The 24,844-nt window shown below is 40.7% G+C and overlaps 2 protein-coding genes across 12 annotated transcripts in view; both read left to right on the forward strand.

Annotated features, from left to right (window-relative positions):
* The first annotated feature begins 284 nt into the window (after positions 1-284).
* Positions 285-5,435, forward strand: LOC115067908. The gene is made up of 3 exons (XM_029557029.1): positions 285-327; positions 4,360-4,894; positions 4,982-5,435. Exons 1-3 carry the CDS (start codon positions 285-287, stop codon positions 5,178-5,180), a joined length of 777 nt encoding a protein of 258 aa, XP_029412889.1. The 3' UTR covers positions 5,181-5,435.
* A 197-nt stretch (positions 5,436-5,632) lies between these two features.
* Setd5 (SET domain containing 5) overlaps positions 5,633-24,844 on the forward strand; it is an 86,440-nt gene continuing 67,228 nt past the window's right edge. For 5 of the 11 annotated variants that reach the window (XM_008854818.3, XM_008854822.3, XM_029557066.1 and 2 more), the window contains exon 1: positions 5,635-5,992. The gene's annotated coding sequence lies outside the window, so the exon portion shown is untranslated. Of the gene's footprint in view, positions 5,993-10,567; positions 10,632-24,844 lie in introns of all 11 variants that reach the window. The other 6 variants (XM_029557058.1, XM_029557059.1, XM_008854820.3 and 3 more) reach the window with 4 other exon arrangements.

Here is a 24,844-nt window from a genome sequence, read left to right on the forward strand (position 1 = left end):
CATTCATGAAAAGATGTAAAAAACCTTATCTAGTTCAAATTTTGCAAATTCAACAAAAAAAATTCACACACCTTTACCAAACTTTCACCAACTTTCCCATTCAAGTACAAATGTTTAACATATTTAACATGTTTTTGTCATGGAAGATAAGAAATCCTATGACACTTCAAAAGGAGACAGGAAACTAAGCAAGCAAGCAACCAACCAACCAGCTGAGAAGCCAAGCACAGGAACTGCTATGGTTAATCCAGGAAACCCAGTGAAGAGCTTATCAACATGGACAGATGAATTCTGAGACCTCCGAGGAATCGGCTTCCTCCATGAAGAGTATTAGGATAACCTAGGTTAAGTATTAATTTCTGCACAAAAGGAGTCTTTTTTTAATAATTTATTGAAAATTTCATACAGGGATATAAGTACATAAGGTGTTTTGATCAAACCCATGCCCACTCCCTCCCCTCTAATTCCTCCCATACCTCCCCATCACTTTTTTCTGGTAACTTCATGTACTCTTCTTTTTTATGGGGCTTTTTGCTACACTAACATTCCCCCTCTGAAGAGGTAGCCCTAATATCTTTGGATTAGATACAAGTTCCCAAATACTTTCAACATTTTTGGCCTTTGGAATGGAGTATGTTGCTAAGAGGCCCAAGGACATTTTGACTTTTAACTAAGAAGCTGGATACTTTTCTTTGGGGTCTTTTTACCCTAACTGCCTAGCCAATTCCTACCTCCTGTTCTTATCACACCATCCTCTGAAGAGGTTACCCAGCTTGTGGATAGGGAATTGGAATGCAGACTGCTCTGGCTTCTTCCATGCTGAACCAGGGTGGGGTGGGGGGACGACACAAGGTACGGCAATTGGGGTACCTCTTCGATGGGTCTATCTAAAAGACTCCCAAATTGCAGATAATTCTTATCACCACCTGGAGGGAGGATCCAGGCACTCTCAGGCAGTCCCACATTCTCAGCCCCTACACCAGGAGGCCAGAAACAGGCACTCTCTGGGGGTCTGCTGAGATCACAGTACACAGATGAAGGTCAGAACCCACCCTCTCAGGCTGTCTCACAAAAGGAGTCTTGTTCTATTATTTTGTAGTCTTTTACTATCACTTGAAAGCTAATTTCACAAATCCCATAACCAAGTTCCCAACTTTACTTGAATGAAAAGTTAATCCATGTCCTTGAGGAATGATATGCAGTTTGGTGGGGAAAACAGTATTAGATGAAAGTTGTTGAAAGAAATATTGGAATATTTTAATATCCACATGTATGTACATGTGTGTGGAGACCAGAAGACAACCCAGCTGTTGTTCCTCAGTAGCTGTCCACCTTGTTTTTTTGATAGGTTTTCTCACTAGCTTGGAGCTTGTCAAGTAGGCTAGGCTGCTATCCCCAGAGCCCCAGGGATCTTCTCTGCCTCCCCAGTGCTAGGTTACAAGTCTGTTCTACCGTGCCTGTCCCTTTATGTGAATTATGGAGATTTAATTCAGGTTCTCACGCTTCCACCACAAATACTTTATTATCACCCTAATGCACTTAATACTCCGTAAGAAAAATCTGTGGTGCACAAGAAGGTATTATTAACCATTACCCTTCGTTTTTCCCATACACTCAGGTTTTTTTCCCTTAGACATTATCTTACTATGTAGCCCTCCCTGGCTGACCTTTGATGGAGATTCGCTTACCTCTCTGCCTGGACTACAGGTTAGTACAACTGGGCCTCCCTACTATTTTGTTTGAGCTGGACACCAAGGTGCACATCTTCAATCTCAGCACTCAAAACGAAGTCCAGTTCTCTCTCTCTCTCTCTCTCTCTCTCTCTCACACACACACACACACACACACGAGGCCCAAGAGAAGGGGGATATACAGTATTGAGGCAGGCAGAGTTTGAGGCCAGTAAGGGCTACACAGGGAGTCGCTATCTCAAAAACTTTTCTTTGAAGCTACCATTTTTGTCAGGCACACTATAGCACTGAAGTTTTATTTACAGTAAACAAACTGAACATGAAAAGACACAGAATTCTAATTTGGCCCAGAATTCTAATTTCTAGGTGAGACTAGGTAAACTGAATTAAACAGCAAGGCATACTAAAGTTGGAAGGCCACTGTCCTAAGCATACTCAAATATTAGGGCAACTCTGCCCCCGCCCCCACACAAATGAAAATCTAAGGACTGAAATTTAGGGGTGGGGGTTCACTAATGTGAACCATCAACCCTAATCATTATTTGGGGACAGGGAGCACAGGGCCTCACTATTTAGCCCTGGCTGGCCTCCAGAGATCCATCTGCCTCTGCCTCCCAAGTGCTGGGATTAAAGGCATGTGCCACCACACCCAGCTGTACTTCTGATTTTTTATTATGCTATTTAATGAAATCTCAACTTCCTAATTTCCAAATTAGAAAATTGAAAATTAATCACCACTTGCTTTCATCTTTGTTAGATTTAGCTTTCAGCTTAATTTAGATGAAGCACAGAAAGAAGATAAAATGAGCAGTTAAAGAAAATAAATGGACTATAAGAGGTTTGGCTTTTATTTTCCTTACTGTGCTTAGTGTAAGAGAAAACATCCATATTAAGTATTTTGTAACCCACAAGTTTGCAGCTGTGCTATTCTGTCAGAAGTGGCATTTCAAATGCAGAGTATTCCATCCCTGAAAGAAATTCTACTGGGCAGTCTCTTCTACAGTGCTAAAAGACCAAACCACCAAGCTTTTACAAAGACATTTACATAGTGCTTAGTTCATTTTACTTAGATCTGGCTACTAACAATAGGAACTTGCAGAACAAGACTCAACAAGACTCCTCAAGCAGCTCAGCATAAACACATGTAAGCTTGCAAAGAATGGGAAGCACTATAATTAAGTACCAGAAGTCAGGCAAAAACATTGCTCATTTTCTTTCAGACAGGATCTGATCACTGTATAGCTCTGGTTGGCCTGAAACAGGGATCCACCTTCATCTGCCTCCAGAGAGCTGGGATTAAACATGTGCGCTACCACACATGCCTAACATTGCTAATTTTTAAACAGGTAAATCATATTTAAATTTTTAAAATATTTTTGTGTGTGAGTGTATCGCCTGCACGTATGTGAGTGCACCCATGTCGTACAATGCGGTGGAGGTCAGAAGAGGGCTTCGGATTCTCCTGGAACTGGAGTTAAGGACAGTTCGTAGCTGCCGTGTGGGTACTGGGAATCGAACCCGGGTTCTCTGCAAGCGCAGTCAGTGAGTGCTCTTAACCACTGAGCCATCTCTCCAGCCCCACGTTTGAGTCTTAACAGTCTGCATTTCAATGAAATGAAAAAGCTGTTGTCATCAACCCATTCAGAGTTCTTATGTGTCATACTCAATGGAATTCCTTCTGTAAGTAGTAATGAGCCAGCAAATTTCACCTATCATTTTATGCTATAGCGGTAACTTTAACAATCTAGGATTTATCAGGTAGACTTCGGTTTTGGAGGCCATTAAATAGGAAACTGAGCTCAGTTTACTAACTGATGAGAATAGAGGGAGAGACAACTGAGATATTCAGAGGCAAGGAAAGGAAGATATTGCTGAACCTTGGACTTAATTCTCAAATAAAGCTTTTATTGTCAAAGTTCTCTGGATTGTAAGTAGATCCGATGGTGGAACTCCAGCTGGGGGAGGGGAGAGACAAAATGGAAATAAAACAAGTCAACAATCTGCACTAAGGAGGAATAAAAGCGCTGCAGCCTAAGAGGCTCCAGCTCAAGCCTCAATTTGTGATGGAACCAATCTGTCTGGTTTCATGACTCATCAGACTTCTGATGATCAGGAGAGGGAGAAAGCCAGTACTATGTATAGGCATTGGTTGAGCCAGTACAACACAGGAAAAACGGGTACAAAATCATGAGAGTGCTAAAATATCTTTCCGAAGGACTGCAGAGGGAGAGGGAAGGGCCAAGTGAAGCGCTGGGCTCTGAAGGAAAGGCTAAAACTAGGTTTATACTCTAATTCGTGATACTCTCTAACTTCATGGTTGTAGCAAGGGTCGCAAAGTGAGGAATTAACTCGGGTGATCATGGCTTTAATCTACCTCCACAAAAAAATACTCTAAAAAACGGGTCACAACCAGTAATTACCTGCAGTTTTACTGCATAAAACCCCAGGTGAGTGCCTAGTCTGTTTCCCTTCTTTTTTGCCCATTATAATTACCTCCCAACACATTCAAATCTGTGGGCAATCTCACCCCTCCAATTTTACACCTGCTCAATTCTCCTGCAGGACAACGCCCACGCATCAGGTTAGCCCTAGAGGCTGGCCAGAATCCCGCCCATAATCTAGAATAAAGACTCGACAGGGAGAAGACGTCGAGATCACGAGGGCTGAGGGGGGGAAGGGACTCCTCTTAGGCCCAGGGCGGTCCTTAGAAGGCAGGAGGCAGCAGAGAACTCCCATAAAGGTACTGCGGCACTCCCCTCCCCCTGCCAAGGGTGCGGCCTTCTCTCCGCCTACTCTACTGCAGCTCTCTCCGGATTGCAGCTCGCGCGGATTTTTGGAGAGCAGCGCCTCCCGCCTACAAACCAGCCCGACCAACCCCCGCCCCTTCACTCCCACGGGTGTGCGGAGCAGGTCCCGCTCGTCTCGTCCCTCGAGCAGTGGCATTTCGGGTGGAGCCGTACTCGCCACCTCCCAGCAGCTTTAGGCTGGCGGGCCGCCCCCCGCCCCCAGCGCGCGCTTCCTGCCACGTTGCGCAGGGGCGCTGGGCCAGACACTGCGGCGCTTGGGCCTCCGGGAAGGCCGGAACCAGCGACCGCCTCCCCGCCACCCCCGCTGGCCCGCGCAGTGGCTTCGCTCATTTGGGACACGGGCCAAGTGGAAGGGCTCCGGCAGCCAATCAGATGGCAAAGCCGCGCGGGCGGCGGGTAAACCGACTCGCCCAGAGGAAGGGGCGGGTGGGAGGCCGCCCGGCCCCAGCCACTTTCACTAACCCTCCCCCTCCCCCGCGGAAGGCCGACCGCACCCGCACCCGCACGTCCAGTTCCCCTCACCCACCCAGCTCCCCGCCCCACCCAGCGAGCACTGCGAGGAACCCAGCGGCTGCGCACTCCGGAGGTTCTAACTGACAAGCGCCTCACTCCAACCAACAGACGCCATTTGTGTTTTCACGCACGGCGGGAGGAGAAGAGGCCAATCAGTGACGAAGCCTGAACCGGAAGTGCTCCTCCCCTGCGGGAACGATGGCTCCGTCGGATTACAAGCCTTTTCCGCTCCCTTCTCCCTCCCCCTCCGGTTGCCGCAGGGCGGGCCGCGCTCCCGTGTCTAACCCACCAGCCTCTGTTCCCTTCCAGCCCAATAAACGCCCCACGCCACCATCCCTCCGAAGGTGACGCTGCCATCCTCGTTCGGCCCACCTCCACCACCCATTCCCCGCGAACCCGCCGAGCCTCCCTCCCACCAGAGTCCCGCTCCCCTACCTAGCCGAGGCTCTCTGAGGAACCGGAGCCCCAGAGCACAGCCTCTTCTTTAGGCGGCCCCGGCAGCCTTCGCTGATTGGCGGCTAGCTGGCCAATGGGTGCGCGGCGGTGGGCGGAGAGGCCAATGGCGCGGTGGGAGGGGGCGTGTCTCGCGTGCCCCTGGCGCCGGCGCTGGGAATCCCCGTGCGGTCAGTGGCGTTTCCGCTCGGGCAGCGGGCTGAGTGGGCGGCCGCCGCCGCCGCTGCCGCCGCCGCCGCCGCCGGGGGAGGGGCGGCCGCCGCCCGCCTGCGCTCAGAGACTCACGCAACCCCAGTCCCGCCAGTCCGCCAACACAGTAGTGCCGGCCCCCCTCCATCCCTGGCCCTTCCCCCTCCCCGCCTTTGGCTCGCTCCGCCTTTCAGCCCCCCACCCCCACCTCACGGGTACGGGCAATTCCCGGCCAGGAAACGCCGTGGCGCCGCGTTGGGCCTAACTCGAGTCTTGCTGCCTCCCGGGAGTGCTGTGCGCCGCAGCCCGGGCCCAGGCCCCGGCAGCGCCTGGGTCAAGGTAAGGGTCCGACAGAAATCAGTCACCGACCCACACGGCCGGGCCCCAGGGGAAAAAGGGTCACCTCCGTCTCCCCAGGGTCGCACTGCTCGGGTGGTAGACCTGGGCCTCTCCAGACTCCTAGCTGGAGAATGCTGTCCCTTTTCCTTCTTGGCAAGCCCTACATACCATTGCACCCCTCTTTGCCGGGGAGAAAGGCTCCCTTGAATCCAGTCGACCCCACTACCCTTTTAATGTCTTTCCTGGGTCAGAACGCTTCCCCTCCCCCTACTCTGCCTTTTTCCTGGGAACTGCCTACTCCAGGTTTCCCTTTTACATGAGGTTAGGCCTCTCGCTACCCCTACCCTTCTCATAATACACAGGCATACTTTTTTTCCTGCCCCCCCCCCACCTTCACCCTGGTTCTTGTGGCCTTGTGACAACTCTGATCATTCTGGGCTCTGGGGGCCCGGTCCTCCGCTCCATAATCTCCCTGGGCGCCTTCCCTCGACTTCTTGGGTCCCTATATTAGATGGCTGCTTCCTTGACCACCCCAAAGACATTACCTTCTCCGCCCCCACCTCACATTCTTGAGCTCCCTGTGGCGTTTGGCCCTGTATTCCTGAGAGATCCCTGTTGAATTTGTAGGGTTCCAGCCTAGAATTGAGCCAGATTTTGTCGTTTTCCCTGCCTAGGGCGTGGAGAGGGATCCTTTGAGAACGTCTTTAAAGGCAGGGGGGGAAAATGTACTCCTGAATCGTCTTCCCCTGTGCGTGCAAGCCAAGATGTGAGGTGACTGATAGTGGGCACAAGCCCTGGTTTAAGTAGGTGAATCGCGGAGAGGGAAAGTTTTAACTGCTGGGAAAGCCCCTTCTATGCTAATTTATTCTATAGAGCGCTATGCCTTTTTCATTCTTAGGAATAAGGGGGTCTTTCTCTGAAATACTGATGCCACGGCCAGCTCTACTGGTCTGGGTCAGGGGAGCATGTATGACCTGCATTTTCTGTTCTCACGTTACTTGTGTAAACGTATTCACCAGTAACTCAGAGCTCTGGGTTTACTGGGTTTTGTCTCCCTGAATTCCTTTATCCAGTTTTTCCTGTGTTTATAATACAGAATTTAGGTTCTCGTTTCCTTCATCCCTTACCTAAACAAATTGTTTTTAGGTGACATATTTGTGACCAAGGTCATGTTTACATTTCTTCCTTGAGCATATGTTTAATAGCTATACTTTTGATTGGGAAGGCTCCAGATAAGTGTTAGGAGCTTTTCAGGAGGTTTGTGTGCTTTGTATTTGTAGAAAAGTAGTTTTTGATACTTAATTTTGTATTCATAATGTTTTCAGGTCACTGGGAGGAAAGTTAAAAGGGGTAATTTTAGATGTGTGAAATGGGACCTAGGGCTTCTAAAGCAGAGAATACTGACATAATCAGAGGTTTCTGAGCTTTTTGGAGGACATAGGAATTTTTTTTTCTTGGATTTCTTCCAGTTTTCTCAGGCGGATCATTAGTTCTGTGGCCAAAATTTCTGGCTCGTTATGGGATTAGAGTCTTTAAGGTTATTCAAACTGTCATGTGTAGAAAAATGAATTATGTCCTTTGGTAGGACGTGACACAAGGCTTTGGTCTCTAGATGCAAACTTAAATACAGTGGTTGGATGGAAAATTGGCTTTCTAAAGACTTAAGCTTATTAATCTTTACTCTTTAATTGCAGGTTTAATTAAAATTAATATTTGGAATTTGGTAAATGTTGATCTTTTTATTCCCCTAATCAAAAACCCCAATTAAAACAGTGACCTTAGGATTGTTTCTAAAAGCATAATTCCAGCCCTTCTAGCATGGAACACTGGTCCAAAAAAAAAAAAAAAGGGGGTAAGAAGGGGGGGGGGGGAAAAGAGAAGGTATAAAGAGAAGGTTGTTCCTGTGTTGGATCACAGGAGTGAGTATACAAGGCAGCAGCAGCTGCTGGCTCTGGAGCTCTGGTTGCTACGTGAGAAGCTTGAGTAGTGCTGGCTGCTGTCTCCAGGGAAGGACAGCAGTGCAGCGTCCATTAATGCTGTGGGCTGCAGGGAACTGCACTTAGGCGATGGCTGTAGTTGCTTCAAGACTAGGAAGAATACCTTGCTTGCTTTCCTGGGAAATTTCACTGCTCAGCTGGTTTGCCTTTTATTGGGGAAGAGACCAGAATTAGCAATTTATAACCTCTATCCATTTATAGATACCAGCATCTGAAAACTGAATCATAGCTAAAGACTTTGGGTTTTGGGGGGGGCAGATTTTTGTTTTTTAGTAGAGGTTTTGTACTTTGATAGGGCTTAAAGTTCAATTAGTGTTGATTTTTTTTAATCCATTCAAAACTAAAGTAGTAAGATTGTAAAGATTTTCCTGAGAACCAGAATAGGGTGAGGAGGATCTTTTGCTTTGTTTTATCCCTGCAACTGATATGTTTTCCTCAATCTCTTCAATCATTGAGTCAATACTGATTTGTTGTGTATCTCCCTTCTTCCAAATTAGGCCATATGTACCTTAGTGAATAGATGTTCTGCTAAAGTAATCTTAAACTCTAAAGTGAGCTAAATATGTTCTTAATTTCTATATTAAATCTGTAGACATCAGATTAGATGTTTTCATTGGTAATTGACCTATATAAATTTGATTCATTGTATATGTTTTGGATATAGTCTTCTGACCCAACAAAGATTATCTTGGCAGTAATCCATGAGAAATATTTAGAATATTAGGAATATTTAGAAATTGAGTAAGTTTGTTCAGGATAGTAAGAAGACAACCAGAGGCCCTTACTGAGTTTTTTGTTTTGCTTGTTTGAGGTTTTGTTTCGTTTTTGAGACAGGGTCTCTCACTATGTAGCCCTGGCTTACCTATAGCTTGCATAATAGACCAGGTTGACCTCAAACTCACAGATACCCACTTTCCTCTGCCTCCTGAGTGCTGGGATTAAAGGGGTGCACCACTTCTGGCCCCAAGTTTTGATCTGCCTTTTCCCACAACTGAACGTAGCTTGGATAATCTCTGATCAAGTCCAGTAGTTTGTCAAGCCCAGAAATACTTCAAAGTGAACCACCTAGGTAGGTATATACAACACCTAAGACCATGTGTTGCTCCCCCCTCCCCTAAGACTGTTATGTAACCCTTCAGAATTTTTATTTTAATTTTTTATAAATGTTCTTAAATCCTTCAAACATCTGTAATTTGTAGTATAATTCTGTAGCTTTTGTGGCAAAAAAAGAATAGAGAGCATTTTGACATTCACAAATGTGGTTCGTATTGTTTTCCCAGTGCTAAAAGCAGACCTACAAAAACAGAACTTTTAATGGTTAATATTTTAGGTGGTTCTAATATTACATAGGTAAGACACCATTATCCGATAGGTATTCTTTCTCTCATACTGGCTGTTTAACGTACTTAAAAGTTTAAGAGACAAGTGTTTTTACCTTAATTACTGTATAATATAAAATCACTTTCGCATTTTTATTTCCTGTTTTTTGGAGCCGATTGTTGTCTGAATATCATTTTCTGAAGGATCAAGAGATCTTTTTCATACAAGGACTAATTGGGCTTGGATACTTGAATTTTTTGATACTGTTTTGTGTCTAGGAACTTACATACTTCTGGAATTATTTTGACCATTTTGACAAAAGTGGTTATGTCATTTTTGTCCTTGAATGAGGAAATAAAATAATATGGTCTGTATGTATTTTAACCTTATCCATTTCAGACTGAAATAGCTTATGAAACATTAGCCCATAGTTAACACAGTCACTGATTATTGAGTACATATTATCCAAGAGAAATTAGATCACAGGTAGAATAAAATTTTATTATAACTTTTAGTCAAACTCTAGGGATTTGCCAGTTTAATTTGAAATTAGAAGGCCTAGTTGGCATTAAACTTGGTTTGACTGCAAAGTGTGTTGAAAAATGTGTATATAGTAATACAACTGATAGGATTTATAATTTGATTGAAATATCCCTTCAGGTGAGCTTCTTAAAAAATAAGAGTAACATACCTATGGTACAGATTGGTACTATTTTTTACTGCCAAAAAATTGCAAAATAGTGGCAAATAGCATTTTAACCTTCACTTGATACTGTGATTGGTTTGTCTAGTGGCTAGAATTCAGGGAAGATTATAAAAGGTAGAGAGAATATCGTTTCTTTCACTTAGTTATACACATTTTGTTAAATCGTGTAACATTAGGAAAATTGTCCTACTGTGTATCCATTTTTAAATTGGGTAGAAGATGCTAATAACTCTGAGGGGTGAAAGCATCACTTCAGAGCATTCTTACTGGATGCTTAAAATGAAGGGAGCTGTGACATACAGTCTCCATCTACTTCATTTGTACTGAGCAAGAAATTTGGTCTGCTTCACTCCGTGTTTCTATCAGACTGGTTTTGTTTTCTGAATACCTGGAGGAATGCCTTATTTAATATAAAGCCCCATTAAGTTTCCTTGATATGGAGTGAAGGAAATGAATTTTCAGCTTTTTAGAATTCTTAGTATTTTCAAAACCCTACGATTATCGGGTAGTTTTGCTTATGTCTGATGCGTCCTTGTCTCGTCTCTCTTATAGTATGAGGCATCCCAGTGTTTTTATGGCAAGTTGAAGTGATACTCATACATAATCATACCCAGAGGTGAGGATACCTTTTTGCTTTAATCTTATGAATTTAAAAAACAAGCAAACAAAAAGCTCAGTAGCTATAGGAATTATACATAGAGTTGGTTTCTATGGGGAATCAAGTTTTTTATTTATGCTGCCTAATCAAAGAGAAATGCCAGTTCCTTGCTGCTCCTCTGTTTAAGAAATAGGTGGAGGCATGGGAGGAGCCAGAGACCTTTGCAGCAGGATTTGGTATGAGTAAAAAGGGAAGATTTTTGTTTCAAATTGCCAGCTGCTTATGTCAGACTGACTCCCTTATTATGCCTCCAGTAGGCCTGTCAATATGGCCAAACAGCTAGATAAGTGCAGGGCAGGACAAAGGGCTCTTTGCACAGCAGGGAGGCAGGGTTGGTGGGGGAGGGGCAGGAGGTAGGAAAGGCTAGAGGAGCTTTTTCTTGGGACATTATTCATTTTGGTGTGCATTAAAGAAATTGTTTTTAGTTCCCACTAGAGCATTGAATTTATATCAAGTATATACTTTTAAGCCCAAATTTCATATATTCCAGAAATCTGGGAAGAACTCATCCTGTCACTCAAGGAAAAATAAAGCTTTGTATGGATTGAAGTTCCATGTTACCTGCCCTTCTGAGTACAAGCCACCTACAGAGGTCTAGAACATCTGCTAGCTTGATCCTATTAGAAATGGAAAGGGATATTTTCTGTGAAATTTTTATTTCAATTCATGCAGTGTGTCTATTTGGGTTTAGATTCAACAAGAAGATGGAGAATACTGTGCTTCCCTTTGTGCAGTGATTGCATATTGTTAGCTTCGATATTATTTCAGTAAGAGGGGTTGTAGTCGAACATTTATGTGTTGGGTCACCATTGTGTAAAATGTGTACTGAGAAAAGACTCTATTTGGGCGTTGGGGCACTGAGGCAGGAGGATCAACCCATGTTTGAGTCTAGCCTGAGCTACAGAGTTGAGACAGTCTCAAAAATAGAAAAGGAAAGCTGCTTATTGTTTCAGTCTTCCACCTACTTCCTGAAAAACCTGATGTTCTCTGGAGATTACCTGCCTCCCCTATCTTTTAGTTTAGGCTCAATCCTATTTGATATGTTTTTGCTCAGCTCCCAACAAAAGGTGATTGTAGCCAGCTCATTAATGTGAATTATGAAGGTAGAGAGATGTAGGTTATCTCTCTTAAGTGCAGAATCATAAAATATTACTAAATGTAGGTCCCTGTTATAGTTGTCATTAAACTGTTAAAAGGATTGCTATCCTGTATAATAGTTTTAGCTACTTTTAAAATAACATCACTGGTATGCTAGTTCTTTTTTAAAAATTACGTTCACAAATTAGATGGTAGTTTTTAGGATTGCAAAATGATTCCTCCTTATAAAGCAGTATATGATGGAGTCCATTTTAATGCTTGGTGTATTTCAAGAGAATTTGATTTGAACTGTTTTTCCAAGAGCATATCTGTTGCTTGAATGAGACCCTGTACTTATGTGTCACTGAACTAAGCTTAAAGTTTTTCCTTCTATCCATACTGCATGAAACAATAAAGAGAAGTGGAACACTGGTTTCTGTTTATATATTAGCAAAGAAGACATTGTTTGTTGTTTGGTCTTTGTTTGGTCTCTTTTTTTTTTTTTTTTCCCCTTCCTTGAGTCAGGGTTTCCCTACAACCCCAGCTGGCCTGGAACTCACTTTGGAGACCAGACTGATCTTGAACTCACAGAGATCAACCTGCCTCTGCCTTCTGAGACCTGGGATTAAAGGCTTGTGCACCTCTCCTGGCTAGAAGGCATTGTTTTAAACTAACAACCAAGGCACTACATGTAATACACATTGTATTATTAAGCAAACTTGACTGAGTTTGTTGTCATTCCCTTTTGTAAAGGAAATACAAAGGTGTTACCAACTTAAACACTGTATTTTTAATTACAAGTCGTGAAAGTTATAATAAAGAGAATATTGTTATCTGAAAAGGGAAATTTGAGAGATTGGAGAGAGCTCATTTGATAAAGTACTTCTAAAAGAGAATGGAAGCTCTATCCCTCAAATCCATAAAGCAGCTGGGTGTGGTGATGTGTGTTTGACATCCCAAGATTGGAGAGGCAGAGACAGGCAGATCCCTGAGGCTCACTGCCAGCCAGTGTAGCCTACTTAGCCAGTTCCAGGCCAGTGAGAGACAAGAGCGGACACACACACACACACACACACAGAGCACCTGAGGTTGTCCTCTGACCTCTATACTTACACATGCACACTCACAATTGGAAGTTTGAGTAGTTATCACTGCTGTTAAAGTTTCTTATCAGCAAAATAGCAACAGCATTACATTGAGCTGTATTCTATATTGCTACAGGCATTTAACTGGCTATTTCTTCTCTTTATAGTCAGCTTACATGGATTATTCCATAGGATTGGAACCAAAAATTTACCAGATAGCCATTGCTAGCATTGGGGTAACACCCTTGGTACCTTTCCCAAATAATTAGAAATCTCTAAAGAGATGGCTTCTGTATCTTCTGAATCTAGCTAGAGACCTTAAAAAGTTCCTGACAGAAGTGAGAAAGTAGACCACATCTTGATTCCAAAGATTTTCATAAGGTATGGCTCCCCAAACAGCTAATTTCATTTTCAATGAGACCTAGCCAGCAGTAGGCTAGAATAGAGGTGAAACACAAACACGGTACATCATCTTGCCTGTGCAGCTGCTCCACCTTATTTCCTGCTATTATTATCCCACTACGCCTCTTGCAGCAAAAAAAAGAAACTAGGACAAAGGGGGAAAATTGGATGGGCTACTGTGATTTTTATTATAGATAGATTGTGAATTTTTGTAGCTGTACTTAAATACAGAGCTAATTCTTAAAAGTCTGTAGTGATAGAGATTTTATAACTATGATGTCCTCCACTTTCTTGATAAATCGTGTCATATTCTTAGCCTTACAGAAAGGATTTAAGCATATGTGATTTCATTGGCTATTCACACAGTCATTATTACCACCAGATGCCACTGTATTATTAGCTTGAAGAAAGGTGAAATCCATTCAGTAGATAGTATTTGCAATTTGAATTGGAAATTACCAATTTGTATAACTTAGGTTTATGACTAAAATAAGATTTTAAAAGTTAATCCTTTATATATGTTGACCTCTTTACCATAGTGGGGATGAAATTAATTAGCTGTTTGAATATGAAATTTTCATGCTTGAGTTCTTTCTTTAAACTGTGTGATGTATTCTTAAAACCTTTCTCCAACACTGCCCCTCAAAATAAGAAATGTAATTTTTATCATGTTTATTGTTGTCTTCTGGTGCTGAGAGATTCTTCTCCCACTCCTGAAATGTGAAAACTCAACCAGTAATCTAATAAGGTGTGTGTACCACTGATATAGTAAGAGCATAATCTTATAATTTCTAGATACTATGACCTACTTGGGATATTCTAGTATTTGTGTTAGCATGTTTAATAATGTCAGTGTGTTAATTTTAATGCCAGTCCACAGGGATTTCATTGTTTTATGATTGCATTTATTATTGTTTTCTGTTAGGGGAATTTTTGTCTCTCATCTCCATGGTTTTTCTTGTCCTGTCCTGTTGTGATCTTTAGCCCATTTTGAAAAAGTCTTATTTCCTATTACTGGCCTCTGTGTATATCATAGCACATACAGTTTTATGCCTTCACAACTTCTGTGAAGGAGGGTGATCTGCAGTTAATAATCAACTAAGCATTCTTGGTATCCAAGCAAGATTTTACTTATAAAGAAGAACCTTGAAGGACATGTTAGCAAGTATCTGCCTTTATCTTTAAAATATTAAAATTTTCTTTACTGTGGGCTATTGAGTTAACTTGCTTTTGAGGAAAAACCAGTTAAGTATGATTATTTCAAAAATAAATGTGGTTAACCAGGCGTGGTGGCGCATGCCTGTAGTCCCAGCACTTGGGAGGCAGAGGCAGGTGGATCTCTGTGAGTTCAAGGCCAGCCTGGTCTACATAGTGAGTTCCAGGACAGCTGGGACTACAGGGAGACCCTGTCTCAAAAAGACAATAAATAAATAAATAAATAAATAAATAAATAAATAAATAAATAATAAGTAAACAAATGTGGTTGTTGTAACATTTGGGATAGAATGAAGAGTACTTTTTTGTGGTTTTGAGAATTGAACCCAGGACCTTGCGTGTGTTGGTCCAAGAGAAGGGTTTTTGAGGCAGTGAGATTGACCACATGGTAAATGTAACAATAGATTGATGTATGAAAGCCGTAGAAGTAAATATGTTTTGTGCCCATAGCCTGAAAAATGTTAGCTGGAATTTCTTTTTAAAAAAGAACAGATTTGGAAAAAATGTAGGAGCAAGTCTAAAACTGAAATCTCTTTTTAAATATTTCTATTCTTTCTAGAGAAATGTAGTTTTATTTGTACTAAACAGAACTTTAATGCATAGCCCAGTAGTAGTACAAGAGGGCAGATTGATTATATCAAGGTACATTTTAAGATGAGACTTAAAAATATTTCAAATTGTTGAGATTTTCTTCTTTTTTTTCTCTGTTTTGTTCTTTTTGAGACGGTCTCCCTGGCGCCCCAGCTGACCTGGAACTCACTATGTAGACTAGACTAGCGTTGAACTCACAGAGATACGCCTGCCTCTGCCTTCAGTGTGCTGGGATTAAAGGCAGTGCCACCACACCTTGTTAAATTGTGATTTTCATATTTGGGCTGCTTTTATTGAGAAAGTCTATTAAAAAAAAACTTTCAGAATTAAAACAAATACCATAAACTCTCACAGATTAAACAGTCACCTTATTGGTAGCACAGCAAATAAGTAGTACTAAAACCAAGTATCTTCTAAAAATAGAAGAAACGTTGCTTAGGTCAGATACAGAGCTCAGAAGTTACTGTAGCTGTTCCACTTAGAATAAGAAGAAAGCAAACTAAACCTCAAGACTCCCTCTTTGGAACAGTGGGCTTGATTGCCCTGAACCAAATGTTTTACTCCACTCTTAAATTTGATACCTAGGCCAGTGTGCTTTAAAGTATTGCTCACAATAATGGATCAGTTCATAATTTGAGTAGAATTCTGGCTAGACCATGCATGGAGTGCCCTGGGAAGAAATGTATTTTTAGAGATGCAAGCCTACGGGTAGGTGTAACATTCCTCTTATAGTTTATTATGAACAGTTGATATGAAAAGGAATAGCTAGAAATTTGCATAGGACACAGAGCAACAAGAAGTAGACATACCCTTAAAATAACAGTATAGGGCCTGGAGAGATAGATCAGCAGCTGAGCAAGAACTGTTCTTCCAAGGATCTGAGTTTGGTTTCCAGGACCCAAGTCAGGCATCTTACAAATACCTGTAACGCTAGCTGCAAGGGACCAAAGGAAGCCTGCACTCACATGCACAAACACACATACATACAATTTTATAATAAATCTTTTTTTAATGTGCTAATCAAGGGAGATGAAAAGTGGTTTTTGTTGAATACCTTAGTTTTTCCTAACTCTGTAATACTAATAATGCATTTCTATGGAAAATAGTTTCAGAAAGGATTCAATTGAATATCTTTTTCAGAAATGATGAGGGAAAGGGCAGGTGCTAGAGAATTTATTTCAGGGCCTTGTGCATGCTAGGCACACGCTTTACTACAGTGAGCTACATCCCTAGTCCCTAAATCATTTCTCTTAACTCTTTTTTATGAATAGAGATCATACTGTGCCTTAGCTTCCTTAGGACAGTCTTCTATCCAGCATTAATGACAGCACCTAGCACCCCTTTCACTCTCTAAAACTGTCCAAGACCAGACCATAAACCATCAAGGAAATTCTTAGTCCTTACCTAGTATCATGTTCTTTGTAGAGTTCTGATTCTGTGCTAGAATTTGTTGGCCACTATCATCCCTCAATAAGCAATTTTTACAACATTTTCATTAATAGTGTGGCAAGGAGTAGATTCAGGCCCAGTTATTTTTGTTAACTCTTTTTAAAAAAATATTTTTATTTATTTTATGTTTGAGTGTATTGCCCGCATGTATGTAAGTGTACCCATGCAGGGTAATCCCCTCGGAGGTTAGAAAAGGGCATTGTATCCCCTGGAACTGGAGTTAAAGATGCGTCCTGGGAACTGAACCTGTGTCCTCTGCAAGATCATCCAGTACTCTTAACCACTGCGCCATCTCTCCAGCTGTGTGTGTGTGTGTGTGTGTGTGTGCATATATCTGTATTCTTATTATGAAACGTTCTAAATAAAATAGAAAATGACTCCTTTGAGTTTTATAAAATCATTAGTTTAAAGCATCATATTTGAGGGTTAGAGCTATAGCTCAGTGGAAGAGCATGTACTTAACCATACACCAGGCCTTGGATCCATTCTCCCTGCATGCCCCCTCAAATCCATTTGGTTAAAAACCCTACGTTGCACTTAATTACTAAGTTTGATTGTTTAATTTTAGGCTCTCTTTGCCCCTCTTTGTGTCTATGCACATGTTAGCCGATTAAGCTAGATTGTCATTTTAATATCATTATAAAATATCCTCATACCTATACCTGCATTTCATATGAGTTAGGTAGATTGCTGGCATACTTTACAATAGTTTTGTGTATTTTCATCTAGTTTCATATTGTTTGCTTGTTACATACTAAGCAATTGTTGATATTTGTTGCCTAAATCAACAATCCTCAAATTTTATGATCTGATAAATTGAAGCTCTCAAAGAGTTTTTGCTTGAGTGAGTTGTCTTTACTGAAATTTAATATATTTGAAGATAAAACCAAGAAAAATTTGGGAGCTGGAAAGGTGGCTCAGCAGGTAAAAGCACTTGCTGTTCTTCCAGAATTTGGTTCCCAGCACTCACATAAGCAGCTCATAACCACCTAATTCCAGCTCCAGGGGATCCTTGAGCATACACATACACATAAATAAAATTTTTTTTAATTAGTATTTTTTTTTTTAAAGCAAGAAAATTTTAGGGGGCTGGGGAAATGGATCAGTAGTTACAAGCACTGACTGCTCTTGCAGAGTATCTATATTTGGTTCCCAGTACCCACATGGTGGCTTGCAGTCATCCATAATTCCAGTTCCAGGGGATCCTACTCTGTCTTCTCACCTCCAAGGGCATTGCACCTACGTGGCGCACTTAAATACATGCAAGCAAAACGTTCTTATGTATAAATTTTTTAATGAAAAAAGATCATTTTACTTAATAAAAACTTTATTTTATGTGTATGAGTGTATTGCCTGCATGTGTATAAGTACACCCGTGTCATGCAATGCCCACGGAGGTCAGAAGAGGGTGTCTGATCCTCTGGAACTGGAGTTATGGATGGTTGTTAGCTGCCATGTGGTTGCTGGGATTCAACTCCAGGTCTTATGCAGAAACAGTTACTTCTCTAATTACTGAACCATCTCTTGAGCACCCAAATAAAGACTTTTAATCAGTGTAAGATCAAGCTGGCCTTGAACTCACAGAGACCCGCCTGCCTCTGCCTCCCAAGTGCTGGGAGTAAAGGGACTAAAGGTAGGCGCCACCACGCCCAGTTTAACTTTCCATTTTTTTAAAATGCTGTTTTACATTTTTGCAAATCTGACCTAATAGAAGACAGCTGCACTTTCAAAACTGTTTCTGCTTTTAATTTGTTGCGATAAGTTGTTTTGGTGGAAGACTGAAGACTATATCTGACTTCACATGGATGATAGTCAGAAAAGGGAAGACCCCACATCCCCATGAAAGAATCTAGCAGAACAGGAGTAATCTTTCTAACCCCACTTTGGAACCACTGACCTGGAGGCTTTTTTGTTGTTGTTGTTGTTGTTGTTGTTATTCCCGTGAAATGGTGATATTTTATTGGTGATGTTTTATTGCTTCTTTATTGTCTAGAATCCCTCTTGTTTATTGTTGGGCTAAGTTACAGGTCGAATTTGAAAGGCAAGGTAAGTACTTGTTTTTCCATCATCCTTATTTGCTGATTTTCAAAATAATGGTTTGGTGGTTTGGTAACCTCCAAAAAGGTGATTAGTGAGATATTATTATTATTCTGTACTCATGGTTTCAAATACGTTTAATTTGATAGTCTCTTGCTGTTACTATTTTTGACATTCAGATTGTACTGCCTTTGGCTATTGGGGAAGTAAATCTTCTCAGTTCTCAATAGTTTCCTTCCTCGTTTCATTGCTTTCTGGTACTAATATGACAAAATGCTCTAGGACCATTTTGTTCATTTTTCACCCCAAATTTGTGTGTGTTTGCAGGTTTTTTGTTTTGTGCTTTGCGGGGGGGCGGGGGGAGCTAAGAATGGCCTAAACTTAGAGGCCTTCCTGCCTCAACCACCACACCCAGCCCCAGTTTGTTCTAATAGGAAATGACAGAGACTAGGAGTGTTCATTGCTCTTAGATTGAAGTTGTTTCTAGACCTCTTCAGTGAACAATACTTTCAAAAAAAAATTTTTTTTTAAATACTAATCGCTGGTAGTTGGTCACTTGTATTTCAAATTCAGGACTACATGATATCTAATACAAACTGATCTTTCTCCCTTTTCCTTGTGTCCAAATCCCAGTTTCCATTGACACTAACAGAATTTTTCTTTACTTTTTGCCACAGTATACTCCAAACAGCTTTAGATTATTAGAAGAGTATGATCTTTGAAAAAGGGATTTTTTGGGGGCCTGGCATGGTGGCACACACCTTTAACCCCAGCACTTGGTAAGGCAGAGGCAGGCAGATCTCTGTGCCTTCCAGGACAGTTGGGGCAACAGGGAGATCCTGTCTCAAAAAGAAGAAGAAGAAAATGAGTTTTTTTCATTTTCTTTTTCTCCTTAGAGTATATTCTTTCAGGTGTAGTTAGATCACAGTGTTTTTGAAATAGCTTGGAGTTTCTTTATGCGGTTACACCACCAGCTTGACACACAGTGAAGTTGATCTGTCTCATTTTATTTTCAGATTTTTTAGGGATTATTTTTTCTTTACGATGAGATAGAAATACTTTAATGGCTAGTGTATAAAATGACAAAACTTGACCAATTTGCGATGAATACTCAATAATGTTTCTAATTTTTTTACTTTTATTTTGATAGTCAGAAGACAACTTTTCAGAGTTAGTTCTTTCCTTTTACCATGTGAGTTCCAAGGATCAAATTTAGATTTTTAGGCTTGGCAGCAAGCACCTTTTCCTCCACTGAGCCATCTCTCTGGCACTCAAAATGGTATTTTCTTACAGCACTTTTGTTTTAACACAAGAAGTACAAGTTAGTTTATTTAAAGCTATCTCTTTTTAGATTTTTCAGAAACTGATGAGTAGTTTTATGCCGTGGAAGCAGGATGGAGGGTTTTTTAAGGGGAGGGGCTAGAATTTCTTGATTTACTGTAGCCTATTTATGATGGGAATCTTCCTTTTTCTAGTAAATATTATATCCCTTGGAATGCAGAATTGTGTTTGTTTCTGGGTTTCAGGTACACTTGGGACACTGGTGCCACCTGTAATAGAGCTCGTGGGTTAACAGTCCTTGACTGGTTCACTGTTAGACTTTGAAGTTTAGATGCCATTTAGAAAAGATTGTCTCTCTTTTTTTATCATTTCAGATTCAAAATAAACTTAAATATCTTAAAGTCTCTTAACTGTTTTATTCTTGCTAACTATAAGATCTTAAAGTTACAGTGGTATGTCACATTCTGGTATGTCAACTAATAGCATTAAATCAGAATAGGTGAAATAGTTGTAAGAATGTGAGGGTTCTGAAAGGGGAAAAACAAAAAGGAGAGGGAGGATTATGCTGAGTATACACCATAGCCTATATGAAAATTTAATTAGGAAAATAAATAACTACACTTTGAGATTGGGTAGAGATCAGTTGCCTTTCCCTTGCCCCCCAAAAACGAATATGAGGTATTCTGGAATTGGGTAGATCTTAGTTCATGTTCTAGTTCTAATTTTTTAGCTTCAAGTTTCTCGGAAAGTTTAATTCTTTAGTCTAATAGAAATAGTACTTTCAGGGGTTGGGGATTTAGCTCACTGGTGGCAAAAAGAAATAGTACTTTCCTTGTATAGGTGTTATCAGCATTATATGAGCTAATGCGATTAAAGAAATAGAAGCTAGTACAAAATAAGTATCCAGTAAATGGTAGCTCTTAATTTGGAAGTTATTGTTGTGAATATCTGATTAGTTCTCTAAACTCCATTTAAATCTTACTTAGGGTAATGGTCATATATTGTATATGCACCTGATTTTCATTACTTCATTGATTATATGAAAAGAACTAGTTGTTAATTAGGTACCTAGATGAAATTTGAAGCTTTTGCCATCTTTACAGTGCTAGAGATCAAACCCAGGGCCTTGTATGTACATGGCAAATGTGTGACTAAGCTCTGTAACCAGTCCTTCTTTGTTTGAGTTAAACTCTGTGTGTAGCTCAGGCTGACCTTGAACTTGTGATCCTCCTTCCTTCATCTCCTAAGTGTTACTACCAGCCTCTACCATCACACTAGGCGGAGGCTCGGAGTTTATAAATTAAGCCAGTGCAAGCAGGTAAAAATACTTGGCTGTGCAAGCCTGACAGCCTGAGTTCAGTACCTGGAATGCACTTGAAGTTGGAAGGAAAGAATGTGCAATTCCCCATGGAAGTCAGAAGAGGGTGTTGGATCTCCTGGAACTGGTGTTACCAGTAGTTGTTAGCAGCTGGGGGTGCTGGGAATCAAACCTAGGTCCTCTGCAAGAGCAGTCAGTACTCTAAACTGCTGAAGCATCTCTCCAGCCCCAGATTGTATTTTTTTAATACTTTGAGATTGGAGGTTGAGGAGTGCTAAAATCCACATTAGATGATAGTATTTTAGATATGGGAATTGAAAGAAAGGATGAAATGGCACACTGAAGTCCTCTCTCAAAAGAACCCTCAGTGTTACTCTTTTTTGAAAGGATGTTTATCTTTAGAAATACATGCTGAAATTCTTGTTTATGAAATGGTAAGTTATCTTAGATTTGCTTGGAATGAAGAGATGATAAAGGAATATCAGCTGTCAATATTTGTTGGGACTGGATGAGTAGGGGGCTATATAGATATGACTTTAAAAACTTAATGTTTTCCCCGGGCAGCGCATATAGACTGAGGCTGGAGGGATGACTCGGTGGTTAAGAACACTGGCTGTTCTTGCAGAAGACCTGGGTTCAAATCCCAGCACCCACATGGCAGCTAACAACTGTCCATAATTCCAGTCCCAGGGATCTGACAGCCTCTTATGACCTCTGTGGGCATTGCATGACATGGGTGCAGTTACCTACATGCAGGCAATACACACATACACATAAAATAAATTTTTTAAAAAGCACTATTTTACAATTATACTGAGTTCAATATTGTATAACTGTATTAATTCAACTATGAACCTAAAAATTTACAGCCAATTTTGAAAGAGATGCTTCTTTGCTCTGGAAGTTGTTATTGAATATGTTAATGCTGTAATGAAATACTTCTTCTAATCATGTGGTTTTGGGGGGGGGGCTTGTCTTTTTTTGAGACAGCGTCTCTTTGTAGCCCCAGCTGTCCTGGAACTCACTATGTAGACCAGGCTGGCCTCGAACCCACAAAGATCTGCCTCCCGAGTGCTGGGATAAAAGGCATGTGCCACCACGCCTGGCTTTAAATAATTTTTTAATTAAAAAATAAATAAAAATATTTTAGAGACATCTACAGATTTGGGGGAGCATTCCTGACTAGAAGCAAATTTGTTAATTATTAATAGTAGATCTTTATGAGTTGGTTGAATTTTTGGTAAAGTATCATCTATATCAGATCCGTGCCAAATGATTAAAATTTATTTAAGAAAATTGGCTAGATAGTTGAATAAGCACCTGCATATTATTTTATGAGTTAGCATCAATAATAACTTAGAACAAAACTCTATCAGTTTCTCCCCTCCACTTGAAACTGTTGCCCTGGAAACAGGAAAGCAGTTCCTTGTTGGTTTTCATCCAAGCGTTTATACTATCCCTTCCTAACATTGTTAAGCTGTATACTAAAGTTTGAAGCCTAAAATGTGCTAAAGCATCTTGCTTAATTATCAGAACTGTACTCTTAGTTGGTTTACTAATAAATTGAATTAGAGTGACCCCAGTTAGTAATATGGTATGCCAAATCTGTTTGATTCTAAGATCTTTTCATTCATACCATCCACCCTATTTCTGGAGCCTTTAACCTTCTGATAAAATCTTCACTTCTCTGTTGTTTAGATACTGCTGTAATGGTGCAGTCTTTTCCTTGTTTAGATTTGCCAAAATTGCATGGGACTTCTGCAACTTGTAATATGCATAGAGAAAGAAAATGAACAGAAGTTCATTGAGTGCTGCCCCTTATTGTAAATTCTTGTTTCCTTGGTAATGGGGAGTCGTAGGCCAATTCCAAATACCATTTTAACCCTCTTTTATCCCATATGTGCTATCATTCAGAAAAGGGTATACATATATTAATGGAGCAGAAGCTTGTGAATTCATAGGAGTTTTAGCCCATCATTTAGCTCCACATTTTTCTGAAGAAAGGCTTCATTGTCTTTATCAGATTCTTATGGATGTCAGTGACCACTCCTCAAACAGTAAGAACTATAGGTACCTAAGACCTTGGTTCTTAAGAGAACAGAAACTAGACTCAACTAGTAAGGTATAGGCAACAAACTGCTATGAAGCCCAACTTCAAAAGCAGTTGTCCTTGAAAAGAAATGATTTGTGAAATCAGTTCTTATTTTTAAGAATCCAAATAATTTGGTTACTAGACATTGAGGTCTTCTTGATTTTATTTTTATTGACACCATTGTCCTTGATAAGCTTTTTTAAAACTACTTTTTAAATTAAAAAAAAAATCCTTTAGAGAGGAAAGCATTAGTAACAGATCTAGAAGTCAGGAAAGACTTCCTAAAGGAATTTATATTTCAGCAGAATAAGAAATGGTGACAAACAACCCTCAAACATTTGTCTTTAAACTTTGTTTTGTAAGTTTGTTTGTTTGTTTATTGGTCTTTTTGAGACATGATTTCCCTGAAGCCCCAGCTGGCCTAGAACTTGCTTTATAGACCAAGCTGGCCTTGAACTCACTGAGCTGTGCCTGCTTTTGCCTCCCAAATGATGTGATTAAAGATGTGCGCCACCATGGCCAGCAAGCTAGTGTATTTATGATGTAGTAGGCTGATAGCCAAAATAAGGTAAATACTGTCTCCTTCAAGCAGTTCACTAAAGCAGGATTGTTAGGAATTCATGAGTATATGTGTTCAAATAATAGATAAAAAGTTGAAATCTAGTGGAGAAACAGTAATAAACTAGTTAACACCCAGAAATTGTCCAAGGTTGTTTGAATATTCTAAAGCACATAACTGCCCTACACACAATTAAAAATAAATCTTTAAAAAAGAAAAGTAACTTTGAATCTTAGTGGATTCTTACTGTTTTCCATTGTTTTGTTTTGTTTTTTCCCAATCAAGGGTAAATTTTGAACTTTCAACAATCTTTTTTTTTCCTGTCTGAAAACCAGAATCCTCTGCTTTTTACTTATTAATGTTGGTTTATAAGAGATTTATTGAAATCTGGGGTATTTGTTTATTTGTTAATTTTAATGGAGCAGGGGGAGAAAGGCACTTCTGTGGAGGTCTGAAGACAGCTTGTAGGAGTCAATTCTTTCCTTCCTGGGCCCTGGATACTAAACTCAGATCATCAGACTCTGTGGCAAGTGCTTAAAACTGCTTAGTCATCTCAGGCATGGAATTTTACTTTATTTTTGTTGTTTTGAGACAGGGTCTCTCTGTAGCCCCATCTTGCCTAGAACTTGCTATGTAGACCAGGCTGGCCTCAGTCTCACAAAGATTCTCCTGCCTCTGCCTCTGCCTCTGCCTCTGCCTCCCGAGTGCTGGGATTACAGGTGTGCACTACCATTCCCCACAAGGCATGGAATTTTAAAGTTTAGTTTTTAACTGGTGTTATGGTGGACACCTGTAATCCCGCACTTGGGAGAAAGGGGCAGGAGAATCAGTAGTTCAAGGTCATCTTCAGCTGTATAACAAGTTAGAAGCCAGCCTGAGCTACGTTAGACCCTGCCTGCAAAAAAATAAAAAGTTATGAGTTTTTACATTGGTTACAACATACTAGAAAAGGAATTAAAATACTCAAAAATAATTATGTTTGGTGTTTGAAAATATTTTGCTCAAGAAAATAGTTTTTAAGTCGAAGGTATTTTAAAGAAAAGGAAAATTTCTGATGAATGGAAA

Source organism: Nannospalax galili, unplaced genomic scaffold, assembly GCF_000622305.1.
Source record: "Nannospalax galili isolate Female #2095 unplaced genomic scaffold, S.galili_v1.0 scaffold406, whole genome shotgun sequence".
In the NCBI taxonomy this organism is placed as follows: domain Eukaryota; kingdom Metazoa; phylum Chordata; class Mammalia; order Rodentia; family Spalacidae; genus Nannospalax; species Nannospalax galili.